General features: G+C 38.9%; 1 protein-coding gene across 7 annotated transcripts in view; it reads left to right on the top strand.

Moving 5' to 3' along the window:
- LOC126095087 (protein cramped) overlaps window positions 1–17,262 on the top strand; it is a 235,935-nt gene extending 218,673 nt beyond the window's left edge. For 5 of the 7 annotated variants that reach the window (XM_049909774.1, XM_049909776.1, XM_049909772.1 and 2 more), the window contains exons 14-16: window positions 4,838–4,944; window positions 7,084–7,194; window positions 16,727–17,262. In XM_049909774.1, the coding sequence (XP_049765731.1) occupies window positions 4,838–4,944; window positions 7,084–7,194; window positions 16,727–16,837 (329 nt within the window). In that variant the 3' untranslated portion in view covers window positions 16,838–17,262. The remainder of the gene's footprint in view (window positions 1–4,837; window positions 4,945–7,083; window positions 7,195–16,726) is intronic. The other 2 variants (XM_049909778.1, XM_049909775.1) reach the window with 1 other exon arrangement.
- The last annotated feature ends 2,070 nt before the right edge of the window (window positions 17,263–19,332 follow it).

The following is a 19,332-nucleotide window of genomic DNA, read 5'->3' as shown; positions in this document are numbered from 1 at the left end:
AGAACATATTGTAAGGTCAGACTTGTCTGAGGACAGATCGGCAGTGTTTCTTGTTGTTGGAAGCTTGATGCCAAGCAATGTCCCCGAGGTGTTTGGTGTTTGGTTGTGGGATGGATGCCGTCGACTGATGGAATGTGGCCGAGGTACCCAATTTTCTCCTGTGAAAAAGAGTACTTGTCCGTGTTCAGTGGGAGGCCTGACTGATCTAAGGTGTCCAGTAACTGGTCCAAGTTATAGATTTGATCCTTAACAATGTTTATGGTGACAATGATGTCATTGAGGTAATTGGTGGTTCCTGGAACTTTGTGAATCGGATGCTCGAGATACCTCTGAAGTAATGCTACGGCTGAATTGATGCCAAAGGGGAGTCATTTATACTTGTAAAGCTTTAAGCACGTATTGACTGCCACCACCTGTTCACTCTCCGCATTGAGGGGCAATTTCAGATATATGTCTGTCAAATTGATGTGTGTGAAGAATTGTCCCTGACCGAAATTCCTTCTGGCCCTGAAATGGGGTACGTATCTGTGACAGAGGCTGTGTTAACTGTAGACCTGATATCCTCACATAGTCAAAGATACCTGTATGGCTTCTCAACAATGACGAAGGGGTTAGCCCACAGATTGTTGGAAATAGGTTCGATGATGCCATCCTCCTCCAGCTGGTCCAAATCAGGTTTAACTTCATCCCCTAAAGCATAATGAATGGGGTGTACCTTACAAAAGTTAGGGAGTGGGTCAGGACACACGAGGTGATTTGCACTTCATAGTATTTGAGTCTACCATGGAAGGAAGGGGGGGGGGGGGAGGGGGAAGAAAAAAGAAAAAGAAAAAACACTCTCTCTTCATCTGTGACATGTATGTGATTTGCTAAATCTCAGACCATGAAACTAATCATTTGAAACAGATCCAGTTCAGTGATGGTGGCATCTGTACTTGATAGTGTTACTAGAAGTGGAACCTGCACCTTTTTATTTTTTGGCCTTTGATTTGAATTGTCTGATCGCTATAACTTGTTAGCATTCCATGTATTTTGAACTAGTGTGGGGACCCAATTAAAGCATATATGGCTCCATTTGGTAGTTTTAGAGGAACCAGTGTCAGGTTGAAATAGAATTACAAGTACATTGAGTTCAATAGCCACTAACACTGCTTTACACACCTTGAAAAAGAATACTGTACACATTATTTGCAAAATCGTCATCATTAGAATGAAATCCATTCACCATAATATTGGCATCATTGGTGCAAGTAGAGTATTTGATGATGTGGCATGATGTCTGTAAACAAACCTCTGCCTTATGATCATGTTTCTGACAGTATAAACACTTCATGCATTTGTAGCATCATGACTGTCTACCATGAGCTATGAAGCACTAAGCATAAGATGTGACTTAGAAAACTGTCCAAAGGAATTTGATTTGTCCCTGTTCTGGAGTGCTGTTAGAGACAGCTTCAACTATGCCATCTACCTCCAGCCAGTATCACTCCTCCAAAAACTGTCTGAAAAACCTCAGTTCCTCTGTGTTAGATGCTTTCTCTGTCTGTTTAGGCTATTAAAAGACTTGAATAACCAGTAAACACTCGTACTTTGTGGGATTATCGTAATGCATAAGATCATTACGCAGTCCTGTGTCCAGAGTATGAATGATAAACACATCTTTGACCATTGTATCGGCATAAGACAGAACACAGTCCTGATTTTCACACTTGAAGTAACAGTTGCGAGTGTGACCGTGCAAGATGGCAGCCATTCTTTAAATGGTGGTACATATTTCTTTTATGCCCAATAAAATTTATGGCATACTGCTGCAACTAAAGTTTTAATCTGAAAACATTCAGCTAGCTTTGGATGCGCTCCTGTAATCTACAAACTAAACTGCCACCACTGTGCTGCTTTCTACATGGACATGACAATTGACAAGCTGTCTGTCCGCACGAATGGCCACTGCCAAACTGTGGCCTAGAGACAGCTGGACCACTCAGTTGCTGAGTGTGCCTCCCAACACAATGTGCTTCATTTCAGTGACTGCTTCACAGTCTGTGCCATCTGGACCCTCTCTACCAACACAAGCTTTTCTAACTGTACTGTTCAGAACTCTTCATGCAGTATATTCTGTGTTCCTGTAAGACCCCTGGCCTCAACTTTCGCTAGTCGCTGTCCTACACTTACGTCCTTCCCTGCTCCCACTCCAGCACTGCACAACCTTCATTCTGCCAATGCATCCAGTAGTAATTTTGCCCTTTCTTAACTCCCCTCTCCCCCCCCCCCCCCAAAAAAAAAAAAAAAAAAAAAAAAACTACCACTGGACCTAGCTGCCCTCCCCAGTCTTCACTGTGTCACTGAATGTTCCCACAGACAGAACTTCATACCTGCACAAGATTCCTGCTCGCAGAATCATACTGTGCAGAAACGTCGTAAAGTCTCATGACATATTGATGTAGTACCTTTTGATTTTTTTTTCTTGTCAAGGCGTTAATAATCATAATTTTATTTTATGCAATTTGAATATTATTGAAGCTGTGATTGACTTAAATTCATAAAATATAAAGAAAAAACATCTACTTTGATTCTGTAATGATATAGCTTTCTGTATATATAGTCATCATCCTTGGATTAAGATCTTTTTTTGGTACAAATAAGAAGAAACTGAAAGTAGTTCTAACAGGGCTAGTCTCTTCCCTTTTGTTTCTGACTTAAGTACTGTGAGGCTGTCGTGGATGCCATTCCATATGTATTTGTTCTGGTGTATGTGGTTAGCGATTGTGGAGTTTTCACAGTGATTTAGTCTAAAAACATAAGTGTGTTCTTTGACAGGTCCTTCATTTTTTGCCAGTGTAGAAATCGGGGCAACTGTTACATTGCAATTTGTGTAATGGATAGATAAAAATTCTACTCATCAAGTGGCAGCAGCAGAAAACACACACACAAAATGATTTAACGTTTACAAGCTTTCGGAGCCAGTGGTGCCTCCTCCTAGCAGAGGAGTTGAAGGGGAAGGAAGAGGGGTGAATGAAAAGGACTGTAGAGGTTTAGGGAAAGGAGTACAGTTCAGAAGTGTCACCTAGAACCCCAGGTCAGGGGGAGACTTACCGGATGAGATGAGAAGGAAAGGCTGATTGTTGGGGGCTGCATCAGCCGAGATTCGAAAACCTGAGAGCTTAAAGGTGGAAGACAGGTAATACGCAAGACAGAGATTATACTGAAACATCGTGCACGAGTTAATAAGAGTGAAAAGCTAAGTGCATTGTATGTAACAGAGGTGGAAGGGGTTTGGCGAAAAACAGACAAGTCAGGAAATTAGAGATGTAGAAAACTGAAACGGAGTAAAGAAAGGAGTAGTTATTGTTAATAAGTGCTTAGACAGAAGGAATTAATGTAAATTAAGGCCAGGTGAGTGGCGAGAACCAAGGACATGTTGTACCCTGTTTGGGGAGGTCTTGTTTGTAAAGGAGAATATTTTTACTTAAGTATTCGAAAATAAGTTGACAATTTTTTGTGACACTTTACCTATGTATGATAATCTTGTATCATATCTTTTCTGTGCCTTTCCTCTTTTGTTTAGTACATTCATTATGAAAATTGAATTATTTTCTAGTTTCCTGTAAATTTAAAAATTTTGCTCATGCTGCTCATTGACAATCATTGAGTCTAGGAAATTTAAAGACTGACCAGTTCCATGTTTTATTCTGATCTTTATATAGTTGTGAAATGAATTAAATACTGAAAGAAGTTCAAGTTCTTGTTTTTTGCCAATAAATAAATTCTACAGTCAACGTAGCTTTTATAATAATTATTTAGGGAAATCCATTTCTTTTACTGAATTGTGGGCCCCTCCCCCTCCAGATAGATTTAGTGAAGTATACAAATTATGTTGCAACAGTGATACAATTTGGGGGAGGGGGAGGGAGTGGAGAGAAACTCAAGTAAATTTATCCAAAGATTTTGTGTTCCATTCTTCTCTCTTGTCATAGCAGTAGGTAATTAGGTGTGTTTGATTTGTTGTCCCGATCTTTGGTCCAGCAAATGCAATTGATAGCTTCCTCCATTTGTCATTGATATCAATCAGGGCTTGGTCTTGTATGTGCCTCCCACTGGTTCTAGAATTCATTTACTTATGCTCCATCTAGAAAATCTAAAAAGCATGAATACTTCACTTTCTGCATGCTTAATAATTATATGTTGACTTGCCTGTTGCTTGACATTATATTCTATGTTTTTCTCTGCAAGTTTTCTGTTAATGAGTAGCACATAAAACCAATAACAAAATATTTATGTTAAAAAAAAAAAAAAAAAACAAGAAGTAATGTTTGATCTCTCATAGGGAGGCATTTTTTGCAGTCTGTACTTACACTTAGTAATAAAAACACGCTACATTGCCAGTGTGACCAAACGAGGTGGCGCAGCGGTAAAACACTGGACTCGCATTCGGGAGGACAACGGTTCAATCCCGCGTCCGGCCATCCTGATTTAGGTTTTCCGTGATTTCCCTAAATCGCTCCAGGCAAATGCCGGGATGGTTCCTTTCAAAGGGCACGGCCGACTTCCTTCCCCGTCCTTCCCTAATCCGATGACCTCGCTGTCTGGCCTCATTCCCCAAAACAATCCAACCCCCCAACATTGCCAGTGAAAGTTGTGTTTTGTGATAGCTGGGACCACATTTAACATTGTAAAATAATATGTAGTGATAGTGGCTTCTTGTGTAATACTTGCACTATACAGGTGTCATTTGCATACAAGGGCATAAGGGCATACTGGCATACTGTAAGAACTAAATTCCCCCCCCTCCCCGTTTCACTACCTAGCCATATTTAATATCATGGGTTGTTATTTTCAGGTGGCCTGCTTCCGTCAGATGATGTCTTGGAGACGTCTTCAACAAGATCACTGCCCAGTCCCACAAGGATCCTTAAGGAGGATGACAACCAATGGCTTAATTCTGAGGTAATTGTAATTGCCAATTTCAGGACAGTGATTGTAAATTTTATTCAGAGGGTGTTAGACTGCCATGGCAACAGTCTCATTCTTGTATCTTCGTGTGTGATCATCTTATCTTAAATGGGTTTTATTCAGTTTTTTCCCTAAATAGTATGTATCATGCTTAAGGATGCAGATTGTCAGTGCATGTTTGGAGTAACAAGCAGGTAGAAATTGATACTCCTCAAGTCTGTAATTTAAATTTTTCTCCTCATATTGTGACTTGTATTTGATTTAGTTTTATTCATTGACTAGGTTACTCAGTAACAAAGTAATTACAACCTGATCTACAGTCCTGTGTGTTTGTTTTTGTAAATACACACACACACACACACACCTCGTTCAATCACTGGCATGGGAAGTTGTGAGCACTGTGTGATAATGTGGAACAATGGATTGGAAGCAACGCTACACTGTATAATAATGTGGAGTGGATTACGATGGGGAGATAGAACAGAGGTTTTTTTTTGTGTGTGTGTGTGTGTGTGTGTGTGTGTGTGTGTGTGTGTGTGTGTGTGTGCGTGTGTGCAGAGTGGGTAAACATGTTTGAAATATGACAGTTTTGTACTGTAAAAGTAAATCCAATATACGCCATGAGGCTGTCTCAAGTAGCAATATAGCTCTTACAGTGACAAGTGATGCTGTTAATAATTGGGTCTGAGTTGTGTAGGAAATGAATGTCAAGTCTTCTTCCAATACTGCCGACCAGACAGCATCTTGGAACAAGAACTGTGAGCAGCAACCCACTTCCTGAGAGCATTCCAGACATCTGTGCATTCCAGACAACCTCTGAAAGGTTCATTTTGAGAGATGAACTAGTCACATATTTGTCCCAATCATAAAATAGCGAGATTTATGTCCATTCCTACACAACGTAGTAGTCTTGTCCAAAGACATCCCTTTCACAGTTGTTTTATGAATGAAAACTGACTATGGCTGTCACTAAGCATTACACATCTAATCTCACTTTGTGAGGTAGACTAGAATCTACCTGTGAAGCGGATTTTAAGTATAGTGTACATTTTGGATTGCCCACTGAAAATGTATGACGAGCCACAGAGATATGACTTGACTCTTTGCATACATATTACCTTAATTAAGCAGTCTTTTGTGTAAGATGGTAGATAATTTTGGCACTTGCACCACAAAGAACAAACTAATTGGGATTGTCTTTCAGTCGTTTTCCTTACTCACTGAGATGTGGCTCGGTGGGAACACACTGGGTTCATATTTGGGAGAGGGGTGGTTCAGATCCCCATCCAGCCATCATGGTTTAGGGTTTTCATGATTTTCCCAAATTGGTTAAGGTGAATGCTGGGAAGGTTCTCTAGAAAGAGTATGGCCAGTTTCCTTTCAAAGTCTGAGCCTGTGCTTTATGTCTAGTACCCTTATCATTAGCGGGATACTAGGCCATAATCTTTCTTCCTTTTCTTTTTGCATTGACAGAAATTTAATATCAAACATTGGCACTTTATTTTGCTTAGCCTTCTAGCTTTTTAGAAATTGTTAACAGAACTGATTGGAAAAAAGACAAACATCATTCCACTTAGCTGTCTCTTTATAAGCTTGTCATGCATCCAATTTACCTACATACTTACATTACAATTTTCCTTTAAGTCACATGCCTAGGCTATAAACCAGATTCTTCTCTTACTGTCACAGCTGCAACTTTTGCTTTACACTCAAATAGATAATTTCCTACTGTGTGCAGTTGCTTAAGAGAGATTGCAGGACCAGTTTACAGTTTTTTTTTATAGTCATGTGCTGTACTATTTGGCCATCCATCATGAGAGAGAGAGAGAGTTGGGGGAAAAGGGGGGGCAGGTGGTGGTGGTGGTGGGGGGGGGGGGGGCGCAGGTGGTGGTGGTGGTGGTGGTGGTGGTGGTGGTGGTGTAAATCATGTAAGTGGGACAGTATGTTGCCATACATTTCACTGAGAAAGAGTACTGTAATTTTAAATTTCGTTCGTTCAACATAATAGAGTTCAGTCATAACCCATAAAACATGCAAATAACTTGCGTCATTTGATTGGTATTGTTTTAAGCATGTAAAGTAAATTTCTGGGCATGAGGGTAAAATTAAATTTTTGTTTTTTCTTTAATCCAGGTTGCTGATTTCTCTTTGAGCAGTTTTCTTGGCCACCTAGAATCTCCAATGAAGAATCCATGTGTTGGAACAGTTGTTCCAGTTGGAGAAGAATCACGTATGTCATCAGATGTAAGTATTCGTGTCATTCTGTGTATTCATATCTTTTTGATTACAAATAACAGGGACTTGAAAATGCAGCGTTTATTTTTGGCAAAATTAGCCTCTATTTTTGGCAAAATTAGCATCTATTTTTCTTCTGTAAATGATTAGGTATATAAACGTAAAAACTTGCCATGCTATGTGGCTGAAGATGAAACTGGCTTAAATAGTGATTTGAGATATAATAATAATAATAATAATAATAATAATAATAATAATAATAATTGCATAGAAGCGATGGAAAAAACAGATGCCTATAAATATCTAGGATACAGACAAAAAATAGGAATAGATAATACAAATATTAAAGAAGAACTAAAAAAAAAATATAGACAAAGACTAACAAAAATACTGAAAACAGAATTGACAGCAAGAAACAAGACAAAAGCTATAAATACTTATGCTATACCAATATTGACCTACTCATTTGGAGTAGTGAAATGGAGTAACACAGACCTAGAAGCACTCAATACACTTACACAATCACAATGCCACAAATATAGAATACATCACATACATTCAGCAACAGAAAGATTCACATTAAGCAGAAAGGAAGGAGAAAGGGGATTTATCGACATAAAAAACCTACATTATGGACAGGTAGACAATTTAAGAAAATTCTTTATACAGGGTGTATACGGCCCGGGACATCCGGGAGATTCGGGAAAAACCCGGGAATTTTTTCATCCGGGAAAAACCCGGGAATTTTTTAGAATTCCGGGATTTTTCATTGTTTTAGATTTCAGTTAAAGTTTTGTAGGTTTGACGTGTGTCCGGCCGGAGTGGCCGTGCGGTTCTAGGCGCTACAGTCTGGAATCGAGCGACCACTACGGTCGCAGGTTCGAATCCTGCCTCAGACATGGATGTGTGTGATATCCTTAGGTTAGTTAGGTTTAATTAGTTCTAAGTTCTAGGCGACTGATGACCTCAGAAGTTAAGTCGCATAGTGTTCAGAGCCATTTGAACCATTTGTTTGATGTGTAAGATCTGATACGCCGACATAGAACTTTAGTCCACTACTGCTGAATAATACTGCAGCAATGAAACATAAATCAGAGAATAACACCAAAATAAAAGTTTAGTTGTATAGACATGGGTAATTCACACAATGCACAGACCAGTTTGCCAACACCGAAAAGTGTCAAAGGCTTTAGGTCGAAAATTATGCAGTACGTCCGTAACAACTAATGTGCATTCGATGTGTGTGCCGTCACAATTCTTTACATTTCTAACAGATCACCAGAAAATATTACGAATAGTGGCTTGAGATGCGTTACTTGCAAAGTAAATTTCCACGCAAGAAGATTTATGTTACGTGTGAGAATGTGCAGTGAATTTCTTAAATCACAGGGCGTTATAACTCTCATTCAAAACGTAACACTTTGAGGATCAGCCATTTGAAAAATGTCGGACCCAGAAGATAAGTCATTTATGCCACTATTTAAAATTTTATCGGCACATTTGTATTTGATATGAATTAACGTGTAACACACACTAAAAAAAAGGCCGAGCTTCAAGTTAGTTTTCATATTTAATGTTGTTGTTTTATAGATAAAAAATTATGCAATCGATGGCAAAAAGTGTAATTGACCTTCAAAAACAATGTGCATAATGTGTTACTGAGCAATGTCACAAGCCTCTTCATACCAGACCACCTCGACTTTTCTACGCAACTGATAATCATTTTGGCACGATATTAATTGCCAAATTAGAGCCTGTTAGTAGGCGTACGGACTTCCTATCATTGTAGCACTAATAACAGTGGATGCCAATAGACGATGCAATTCTCGTTCGTACATACACTTCTACTTGCGAGTTAACCGGTGTAGAAACGCACTTTGCTGAGTTGAGCGAGCTCGGCCTACCTTCGTAACGTACGCGCCGCGGCCTGTCTTTCTCGCAGGCCTCGTGCTCTGAATAACTACAGTCATTCGCTAGTGAGATCACGTGACATGAGCTATGACTGGCTGACAAAAGTGCATCGCTCAACGCAATCTCTATTTTAGAGTTTCGGAAGCTACCGTGCTGTAATTTGTGGAATTTGTGTATATACTTTCGCAATATGAAAATAAACTTTGTGTATATTGTCTCGCATCAAACAACTGTCCAAACGCATTGTTTTTCATGGATTTCGTTTCCTAAAGTGCTGCTACGTCCTCCGCCGGTATAAGACCTTTACGATTCAAAGGACTGATAGGTTTTACAGCTCCGAGGGAAAGCATACTGTTACTTAACATGGATGTATTTTCACCCGCTTTATACGTTCAAAAATGGTTCAAATGGCTCTGAGCACTATGGGACTCAACTGCTGAGGTCATTAGTCCCCTAGAACTTAGAACTAGTTAAACCTAACTAACCTAAGGACATCACAAACATCCATGCCCGAGGCAGGATTCGAACCTGCGACCGTAGCGGTCTTGCGGTTCCAGACTGCAGTGCCTTTAACCGCACGGCCACTTCGGCCGGCCGCTTTATACGTAATTTCATCCGGGAGAAATTGTGTTTTTAACCGGGAAATCCGGGAAAAAGCCGGGAATTTCTTTTTCTTGTCCACGTAGACACCCTGTTATAGAACGAGCAGAAACTAGCAAAATACACAAAGCAATCACTCATATAAATACATCGGCTACACCACTACAATTTTATAACCACTTCTACAACCCTTTAGATCATATAACATCAACAGATACGGAGAAAGTAAATTGGAAAAAGAAAACACTACATGGCAAGCACCCGTATCATCTAACACAGCAACACATAGATCAAGACGCTTCCAACACATGGCTAAGAAAAGGGAATATATACAGTGAGACGGAAGGATTCATGATGGCAATACAGGATCAAACAATAAACACCAGATATTACAGCAAGCATATTATTAAAGATCCCAATACCACAACAGATAAATGCAGACTTTGCAAACAACAAATAGAAACAGTAGATCACATCACAAGCGGATGTACAATACTAGCAAATACAGAATACCCCAGAAGACATGACAATGTAGCAAAAATAAATACATCAACAACTTGCCATACAACATAAACTAATAAAACAACAGGTTCCCACATATAAGTATGCACCACAAAATGTACTGGAGAATGATGAATACAAATTATACTGGAACAGAACCATTATAACAGATGAAACAACACCACATAACAAACCTGACATCATATTCACCAATAAAAAGAAGAAATTAACACAACTAATCTGAATATCCATACCCAATACAACAAATATACAGAAGAAAACAGGAGAATAAATTGAAAAATACATCCAACTGGCTGAGGAAGTCAAGGACATGTGGCATCAGGATAAAGTTAACATTATACCAATTATACTACCAACTACAGGAGTCATACCACACAATATCCACCAGTACATCAACGCAATACAGCTACATCCAAACTTATATATACAACTACAGAAATCTGTAATTATTGATACTTGTTCAATTACCCGAAAGTTCCTAAATGCAATGTAACATGTACCGTACAGTTAAAAGGAAGTCACGCTTGATTCAGGTCCACGTCACCTTCCATTTTTAACCAGACATAACGTCTGAGACAGGAAAGAGAAATAATAATAATAATAATAATAATAATAATAATAATAATAATAAAACAGCATGGTTTTTATTCTCTATAATAAGTGGAATGTTTCTTTTGCAAAAACTTCAACAGTTTTGTTCCAAAATGGTCTGCTTTAGTATATGGTTTGAGCTCCGAAATAAAAACCTGCAAGTGCAACTTCCTTGGCACTACAGTAAACAACTTCGCGTACTGTGTAACATTCCATTTGGAATTTGGGGGTGTATAATGAAAACATCACATTGAAACATCACTTTAATTTTTTCCTCACTGTATTTGTTAATTAAGGTCGTGTAATTGTGGGAGAAGTAGCAGGTAGTGGGATTCATAATTCGAAGTTGATTTCAGAAATTGCTAAACTCTTATTCAAAATGTAAAAAGTGTTGTGCATATATACTGTAGAGTTACTTTTGAAAAACAAAAGCACAGAAAACTAACATGAAAAAACTGAAGCTAATAATGTGGGACTTTCATTGACATTGTTAGGAAGACTGAGAGAACAACAAAATTGAGTTCTTAGCATTTTCAAATTAACAAGAGAAATAACCCAACGAACTCCGCATCCAAGATGCACAAAAAAACCAATTAACTGTGAGCTCAAAACATTACACTGGCATCTTCAGACTGTGCAGTTACAATGAGATAACAACCAGGAAGTGAAAGATCAGAAGTGTAAGTTCTACGAGGTTTGAATGAAAAGTAATGCCTCCACCTTCGTTAATTGGGTTTGGATGGGAATATTTTAATAAATCAAATGCAGAAATCGGCCTTAGAATGTGATCTTTAATTAGCAATATTCACTTTTCCACATAATCACCAGCCAATTGGATACATTTCTGCCGACAATGGACAAATTTTCTGAAGCCATCACGGAAGAAGTCGACACAACTGATGTTTCGTCTTGGAGTCGTAATGGTGTACCCATGTTTCGTCTTCTGTCACAATTGACTGGAAAGAGATGTCACCTTCATTCTCGTAACGCAAGAGGAGTTCCTGGCAAATTTTCAAGTCTGTGTGCTTTCATTTCAGGAGTCAGCATCCAGTGTACCCATTGTGCACAGATCTTTCGATAGCCAAGCAAAGCAATAATGTGACCCACACGTTCTTGTGAAATGCCGATGAGCTTGCAGTTTATCCCTGAGTGATATGACGACTGTCCTGAATCAGCCTGTCAACATTTTGCTTGTGAAAATCGGTGGTTGGTGTCACAGGACATCCAACTCTTTGCTTGTCATGCAGGTCAGATGTTCTCACCTCAACATCTTTAAACTTACTCGCCCAACGACACTCAATACTCACATCAACACAATCATCATAAACTGCTTTCATTCTCTGATGAATCTCCTTTGGGGTGACACCTTCTGCTGTCAAGAATTCAGTGACTGCACATTGCTTAAATCGCATTGACTGACCGAACTTCTGTGCAGGGCTCCATACTTTATACTGTAACAAAACAACCATTGAATACTAAGGCTTCCTGCCAACTGGAGCTGTAGAGAAGTGGCTACAGAACAAGCCAGCACCTGCCGTATACCAATGCTGCCAACTGTTGAAGAGTTACAAAGATGGAGGCATTACTTTTCAGTCAACCCTTTATGTTCTCAGCCCAAACTGTGCTTGAGGGATGACGGCATGCTTGTACCAAAGTTGACAGATGTGGAAGTTGAGGAACTCTGCCACCGTTTCCTGGGGCAGGTGGTCTAAATGCATGTTCTATGTTTCTATGAAAGCAGAACTTGCACGTGATAATAGTAATTGCCGACCCTTCTGGTGATGTGAGAATTGTACTTGAAATAAGAAAATGAACAACACCAAGTCCTACGACAAATGGTGTGAACAAAGCATTTTGTAATGGCTACCATGCAGTTGCTTGCTAATCTTGGCAGCATCATATACAAAGAAGTTCAGGCTCGACCTTCACAGCTGTTTTTTGAAACCATAGTTCAAACCCCCCTCCTGCCAACCTGCCTCATTTTTCCACAAATTAGCAAACAGAGATAAACATTTGTTTGTTCTAAAATGCCATTCCAGGATCTGAATAACAAAGCAATAGGCAGCTAGTTGGTTTACATGACAGCTACCATAGCAAAAACCAATCAGTGAACTAGCTTGGTCATGCCATTATTTTCTTTCGTTGATATCAAATCACTAATTGTGACCAGTACTGTAACTGTTAAGTTTTGTTTTACTCAAGTGCTTTGTTTCTTTCTGCAAATTTTTAATTCTCAAAAGAACGTCAGCCATGAATTATGAAAGTAATCAGCAAAATGATTAATATCATGCAAGGTGAACTAATCACTGCAGACTAACAGAAAACATCAGGTAGACTTCAGTACTGAATTGTACAATTTTTACTGCCATGGCCATTTTGGTCTGTGGGAAAAAGCAAACTGCTTAATCTGGCACTACTGTGTGTGTCTAGTCAGTCACTTTGTTGTTATGATACAAGTATAGGCCCAACAACTGAGTCCTACAAAGCCATATGTGACGTGTATCCTATAGACCATTCAGTAGTCCACAGGCTCCAGAGCATTAACTTATGATTGCTCTAGTATGTCATTGCATTTGTTCGTAGGTGCGTTCTCTTCCCAAATTTGGCTGCACCACACATTGTGGTATATCAGTAACTGAAAATTGATTACTTTTTTAATATTTACACCCAGAGAATAAAAAAATTTCAAACTGTACCTGATAAAATATTTCATCTTTAATAAAAATCCACAATAAAACGGCATTTATTAGGTAAATTTATATTTTTCTATTTTGAAGCACAGTTCACATCTATATTTGCCTTTATCACAAATGTGAATTTATGAGGTCCCTACTAATGAATTGAAACCATGGATTTAACAACATAATTGTTTTTAAGCTACAGCTTAGGGTACTTTCTTATTCATTTTTTTTATTACAAAATGTTCCTACAAAATGATTTGCAGTATTTTTCTGTGAGTTACTTCTCACAGGAACTCTCACAGTAACACTCACAGTACCACTCCCAGTTTGGTTCAATCAGCAGACATGGAAACTTGTAACATTTGAGACAGTATACGCAAGGACATAGATATAAACTACCCAAATTTCATTACTACAAGGACAACAGTCCTAAACCATGGCTTTAATTTTTATGATTGTCAAATTTGCTATTGCTGTGGACATTCTTTCAATTAGGGAGAATAACACACAGCATGCAGAGTTTCTGTCTCTTTTTTTCCTCATTCTGTAGATTACTTCTCTTATCACTTTTTTCCTTAATTTTTGTCATTTCAGTTGGTGTAATATTTGTAAAGAAGAGAGGAAATTGCAGTGTGTCCACTGTTCTTCAAATACCTTTGACAATGGTCTTAACTGTAATATCCTGTCTTAATATCCTATAACAATAATAATTCATTGTTATATCACTTTCTGCACTCAGAAATTCATTGTTTCATAAGCTTCAGTTCTGCTATCTTGTCACACCTATTTGAGAAATTTATGAGCAGTTCGTTACTGAAGAAGCAAGGTTGAGCACTGTATCATTTGAACCATCTCCAAATCAGTCTTCTTTATACAGACTGCCTATGAGTCACCTGTGATGGAACAGGTATAAAAGTCCTGGCAGCTGCATATGGTCTTAGACAGCTTTGTACATGTGACGTAAAGGAGCATGTGTCCCAATTTCCAAAATTTCGATTTGTGACCATATTTGTAATACCCAAATGCTGCTTCATGTGCCCGTTTAACATTACCTAAATCAGTCATGAGCAGGAGGAGGACTGCTGGTCCTATTCCACAAATGAAGCAGTGTACAGGTATTACAAATGTAGTTGTAAGCTGAGATTGTGCCCCTGCACCTTTCAGGTATGGAAGGAACTATTGACTGTTCACCACACATTTTCTGTAAAAGAAATAGCCCAGAATATTCTAGTCTTTTTTCTTTATGAATACAGAATTATTTGTCTTTCTGCATGTGCTACAGCAGAAGAGAAAAAACTATGGAAATTAAGTATCATACTTTGCTTCCAGTAGGTTTTTAGATGACTGGTATTTTCCCCTGGAAGCAGTTTTCTAAAGGAAAAGGTGTGAATGTAACACTGAAACAGCAAATAATTGAAAATAACCATTGAGTCATGTTTAATTATTCCCAACGTGATGGATGGACTGACCAGTACTGGCCTCTTGAAGGAAATAACTCAGTACTCCTCTTCTTCACACTACAAGGCAGGTCCTCCTTAAACTAGGTCCTAAGTGACCTGGATCTCCCTACTGCCTCTGACTAACCTTCCCAGCTATTTTATTCTCCCCTGTAAAAGAAAACTTTATTCAAAAGCAAGGAGTGCTGCTGTTTATGTATTGGTTGTACTAGGAGTGACCCCCCCCTCCCCGAATATAAGCACTGCCCAGTCCATTTCTCTTGAGCGTAACAAATGTCTGAATAGATGTTCCCATTTTGTAGTGTAGCAGTCTTATTGGCTTGTTTGTCCCTGTATGTTAAAAATCAGTCTTGTTGGTAATCTATATTTCCTCTTAAACTATTGCTTCACTTTCATATGGTGTCGTACTTCCCTCCAACTTCTTTTTTGGTTGATTGCTCCTTTTCATTTGTTCAGAAAAATTTTGTGCTTGTTGAAGGTGTATTCAGTTTTGTCTGCCAGTGATTTGTCACTGGGTAGTGATGTATTTTTCTTTGAATAATACTATTTTCTCTGCTTGATAACCTTTATGCCATGATGTGTTGTACTGGGTGACCTTTTTGCATCACTCCCTTTGTCGACCAGTTTGCTCTGAAGCCCAGTATGGTGACCTGTTTATTGTAAAGCATTCTTTCCCAGTTATGCTTGAAAGGAGATGTGATACCTGTTCACCTCAATTAGCTCCAGCACATTAATCCCCATAAGGGCAAAAAAAAGTAGAAAAAAAAACCTTCCTGATTTCTCCTAAACTGTTCAAATTTATGTGGGTATTACTTGATTTTCAGCAGTCTTTACAGTATAGGTTAAAAGTTCCCGTCTCTGGTTGCAACCCATCCTTTCACCTATCCCTCCTTAAATTCTGGACTGATCAGTCCTTAGCCCTCCTCACATTGTTGCTTGCTCAATACATTGGCTCTACCAACCACGACTTTCAGTAGCTTCAGTCTCTCATTAAAATACTTCACCTTTCAGTCCTTGGATGTGCTAGCACAGTCAGTGCAACTCTCTTGTAGTTGGCCATAAATTTGTACAAAATACGTCAGACTACCTAGAGAATCTTCAGCTTTTTAGTCAAATAACTCAAAATTACTGTCTCTCTTCCCACCCTCACATGACCACTATCCAGAACACTGCCATCTCTCGCCACCAGCCAACAAGCACACTCTGCCCTTCTTATTTACCCTTCCAACCATGTACAGTTCTTATCTGAGCCCAACAGTAATGCTAACCCAACTCCCACATCACACGACCCTGACCCCCATTCAGTCCTTAATCTGTAATGTAGATCTCTCTCCAATTTTGAGACATTGATTCTTTCCAAAGGCCTAACCTTTAGCTTCCACGCACAAATTCAAGCACGCTGTCCTTGTCAAAGGTCTCCAGTCAGTCACCAGTCTATCCTTTTCTCCTCGCAAGAAAGCTGCTGTTAGTTCTGCAAGCTGAGATACATATCACTTTTACTTTCGTATCGTCAGTATTACAAATTTCACCTTTCTGGCGAACTATCATAAAATTAAATTCTATGATTGTTATTTACAGTGGACACAAAGTATGGATTGAAAAGTGTTATCAGTGAAAATATGAAAAAGTAAGACACCAAGATAATGGGAAAAGGAAGCATTTCATTGCGTATGATATTGACACCAAACAAGTTTGCTAATATATTGTTATTGACATTGTAAAACTGTCTCTGGACATCTAATATACAAGTCTGATACTTACTTTGTGTTAACTTTGCAGGTGGAAGCACAGTTGCAGTGTTTGATGAGTGAGAATAGTGTGGATTACATGGCGAAGTTTGCTGACCTGGCTGCTCAGATAGCATCTGATGGCGCTGTTAGTAAAAAATGAATGTCTCTGTTAAAGTTGCACAAACTAATGTAAGCGGATGACAAGTGTGCCAGAAGAAACTTTGCTTCAGAAATTTAAAGCGTGTGCTCTTAAGTGTCCCATTCATCACAAAGTGCCCGTGCTTAATTTATTCTCTTTTCACACTACTTATCCGAGGTGTGTGTGTGTGTGTGTGTGTGTGTGTGTGTGTGTGTGTGTGATTTTTGAGTTATTTGTTTCAGTGAAAAAAGTGATTGTCTGTGTGAATTTAAATTTAAGTGCATTGAAATCGTGTAGAAGCAGAAGTGCGTTTTTGTACTGTCTATTTTATTATAACCTTGGCACATTTTTGTGCTTTATTTATTTTATAAACTTAAGTTCATTAATAGTACAATGGCAACTCACTTTTACATCATATTATTTGATAATTCTTCTCTCTCTCTCTCTCTCTCTCTCTCTCTCTCTCTCTCTCTCTCTCTCTCTCTCTCTCCCCCTCTCCCTCTCCCTCTCCCTCCCTCCCTCTCTCCCTCTCCCTCTCTCTCTCTCTCTCTCTCTCTCTCTCTCTCTCTCTCTCTCTCTCTCCCCCCCTCTCTCCTCCCCCCTCTCCTCCCCCCCTCTCCCTATCCCTATACTCTCCCCTCCACATCCCCTTCATTTGCAGCAGATAGTGGCAATTCAGTTCATAACATCAAGCACTTTGTGAACTTTTATCTGGTTGTTTGCAAAATTCTTATCTCGTCACAAAATTGAAGGGCATAGTTAAAATTTGATTTTATTTCCTTTTCATTATTTGTATGTTTGTGAAGAAGGATAACAAACATACTTTTTTGCATATTTTAGTTCATGTTGTATAAGATTCATCATTGTAGCACTTCACATTTGCGTGACTACTAACATGTCATAAGCATTGGCAGTTTTTTTCCCCACAAAATCCCTTAAACTTTCTCTTTGTGTTTCCTTCTTGGAGCTGGAGAGGTTAGGCTTGGGCACTTAAAATCTCAAGTATACAGTTTCTCAAACCTAAGAGACATATTAATATGAGGCCCAAACCTGTCAGGCACCCTCATCCTCACATGGGCACTAGGGTGTGCACCAAGACCACCAGTCAACAGAAAAGTTGCTCTGGGTACTGACATCTGCCAAGCAGTTCAAATATCTTGGCTACAGTACCATCAGAGGTGTGATGGAGGAGAAAACTAGGAAGCCATGCTATTCCAGAGCTTGAAATCTCTAATTTTAACTACATCTGATAGTTTGAAGGCCAAAGATTTTATTAACTATATTAATAAGAGTCATTCTGAGTCACACTGGCAAGCTCATCATCTTCATTCAGCATAAGCCTGGTAATCACATCCATAATAAACAATTTGGGGACACCTTGATTGAATTTTGTTGTCAAAGCAGTTAAGTCTTCTCCAGTCCATCCTAATACTCAGTGTCTCTCTCCACTTCATCTGTTAAATAAGGAATCTTCCTTTTCAAGGTCTGCCAAGGAATGTATAAGCCAGGCTGTCAGCAAACATCAACTCAGATGAGGCTCAGATCAATGTGCAGTCATTTCTGCTAAAGTTAGCAGTACCCTTCTGATGTTTTATCTGTCCCAACAAAAATAAGGTGTATGTACAATGAAAAACTGGTCTTGTAACTCATTACTTCAAAATATCTATAGCAACAGATATTCGTTGTCTTGCTTGGCTCAAGAGCAGGACTGTTGATGTGTTGATCTGAAAAGGGCTGGCTCCCTAATGGGTTTCACAATAGCTAAATTAATGAAATACTATGCTTTATCTGTAGCTTCCTTAGGTGACTAACAATAATGACCCAGTTGAACTTAAAAGTGAATGTGGATTTTCTGATTATTGGTCCCTGCGTCACTGACATTAAAGGAGCTAGTCACTCTCTCTCTGTCAGATCATATAATACAATCCTATGTATGGGACTTCCTTACCAGCACCTGCTTTTAAGGGCAGGTATTAGTTGATAGGTGATGGTGTTCCTCCCACACTCAACAGAGGTGACAATATTATGCCAGTATGCTGGCTAGGGCGTTTTTGTCACTAAAGTATTCTATCAAGTTACTTTCTCGTCGGGGTTGCATGTTTCTTTGGTACTATTCAAAGTTAATAAAAGGTCATATTGTGATTGACTAAATTATCCAACTGCTTGTTACATAAGTGTTGCCTGAAGATAATTATACCCATTCTATCTCACTGTATAGGACCACCACCTATGGATGTGCGCTATGAACTGCACTTCAGAATTGTCAGAATCAGACTAGCACACAGTATTCTGCTATCTTCCAGTCATTGCCTGCACTAAGCCCTCGTCATGTTTCACATTGTTATCTATTGTTGACAAATACGCCATTACTGAATAATTAAGAAAAATAGAGAAATAGGCTTACTCAGTTACTTGCAGCTGCAAACTGTCACAAGTTGCTAAAATGTATGTAATTGTAAATTTGTTTTTGTGTGCAGAATTCCCAAAAGGAAAGTTCCTGCCCACATAATAAATGT

This window comes from Schistocerca cancellata, chromosome 8 (assembly GCF_023864275.1).
Source record: "Schistocerca cancellata isolate TAMUIC-IGC-003103 chromosome 8, iqSchCanc2.1, whole genome shotgun sequence".
NCBI classification, from domain to species: Eukaryota; Metazoa; Arthropoda; class Insecta; order Orthoptera; family Acrididae; genus Schistocerca; species Schistocerca cancellata.
Note: the sequence above shows the minus strand (reverse complement) of the source record. Positions and strands in the feature narration are given on the sequence as shown.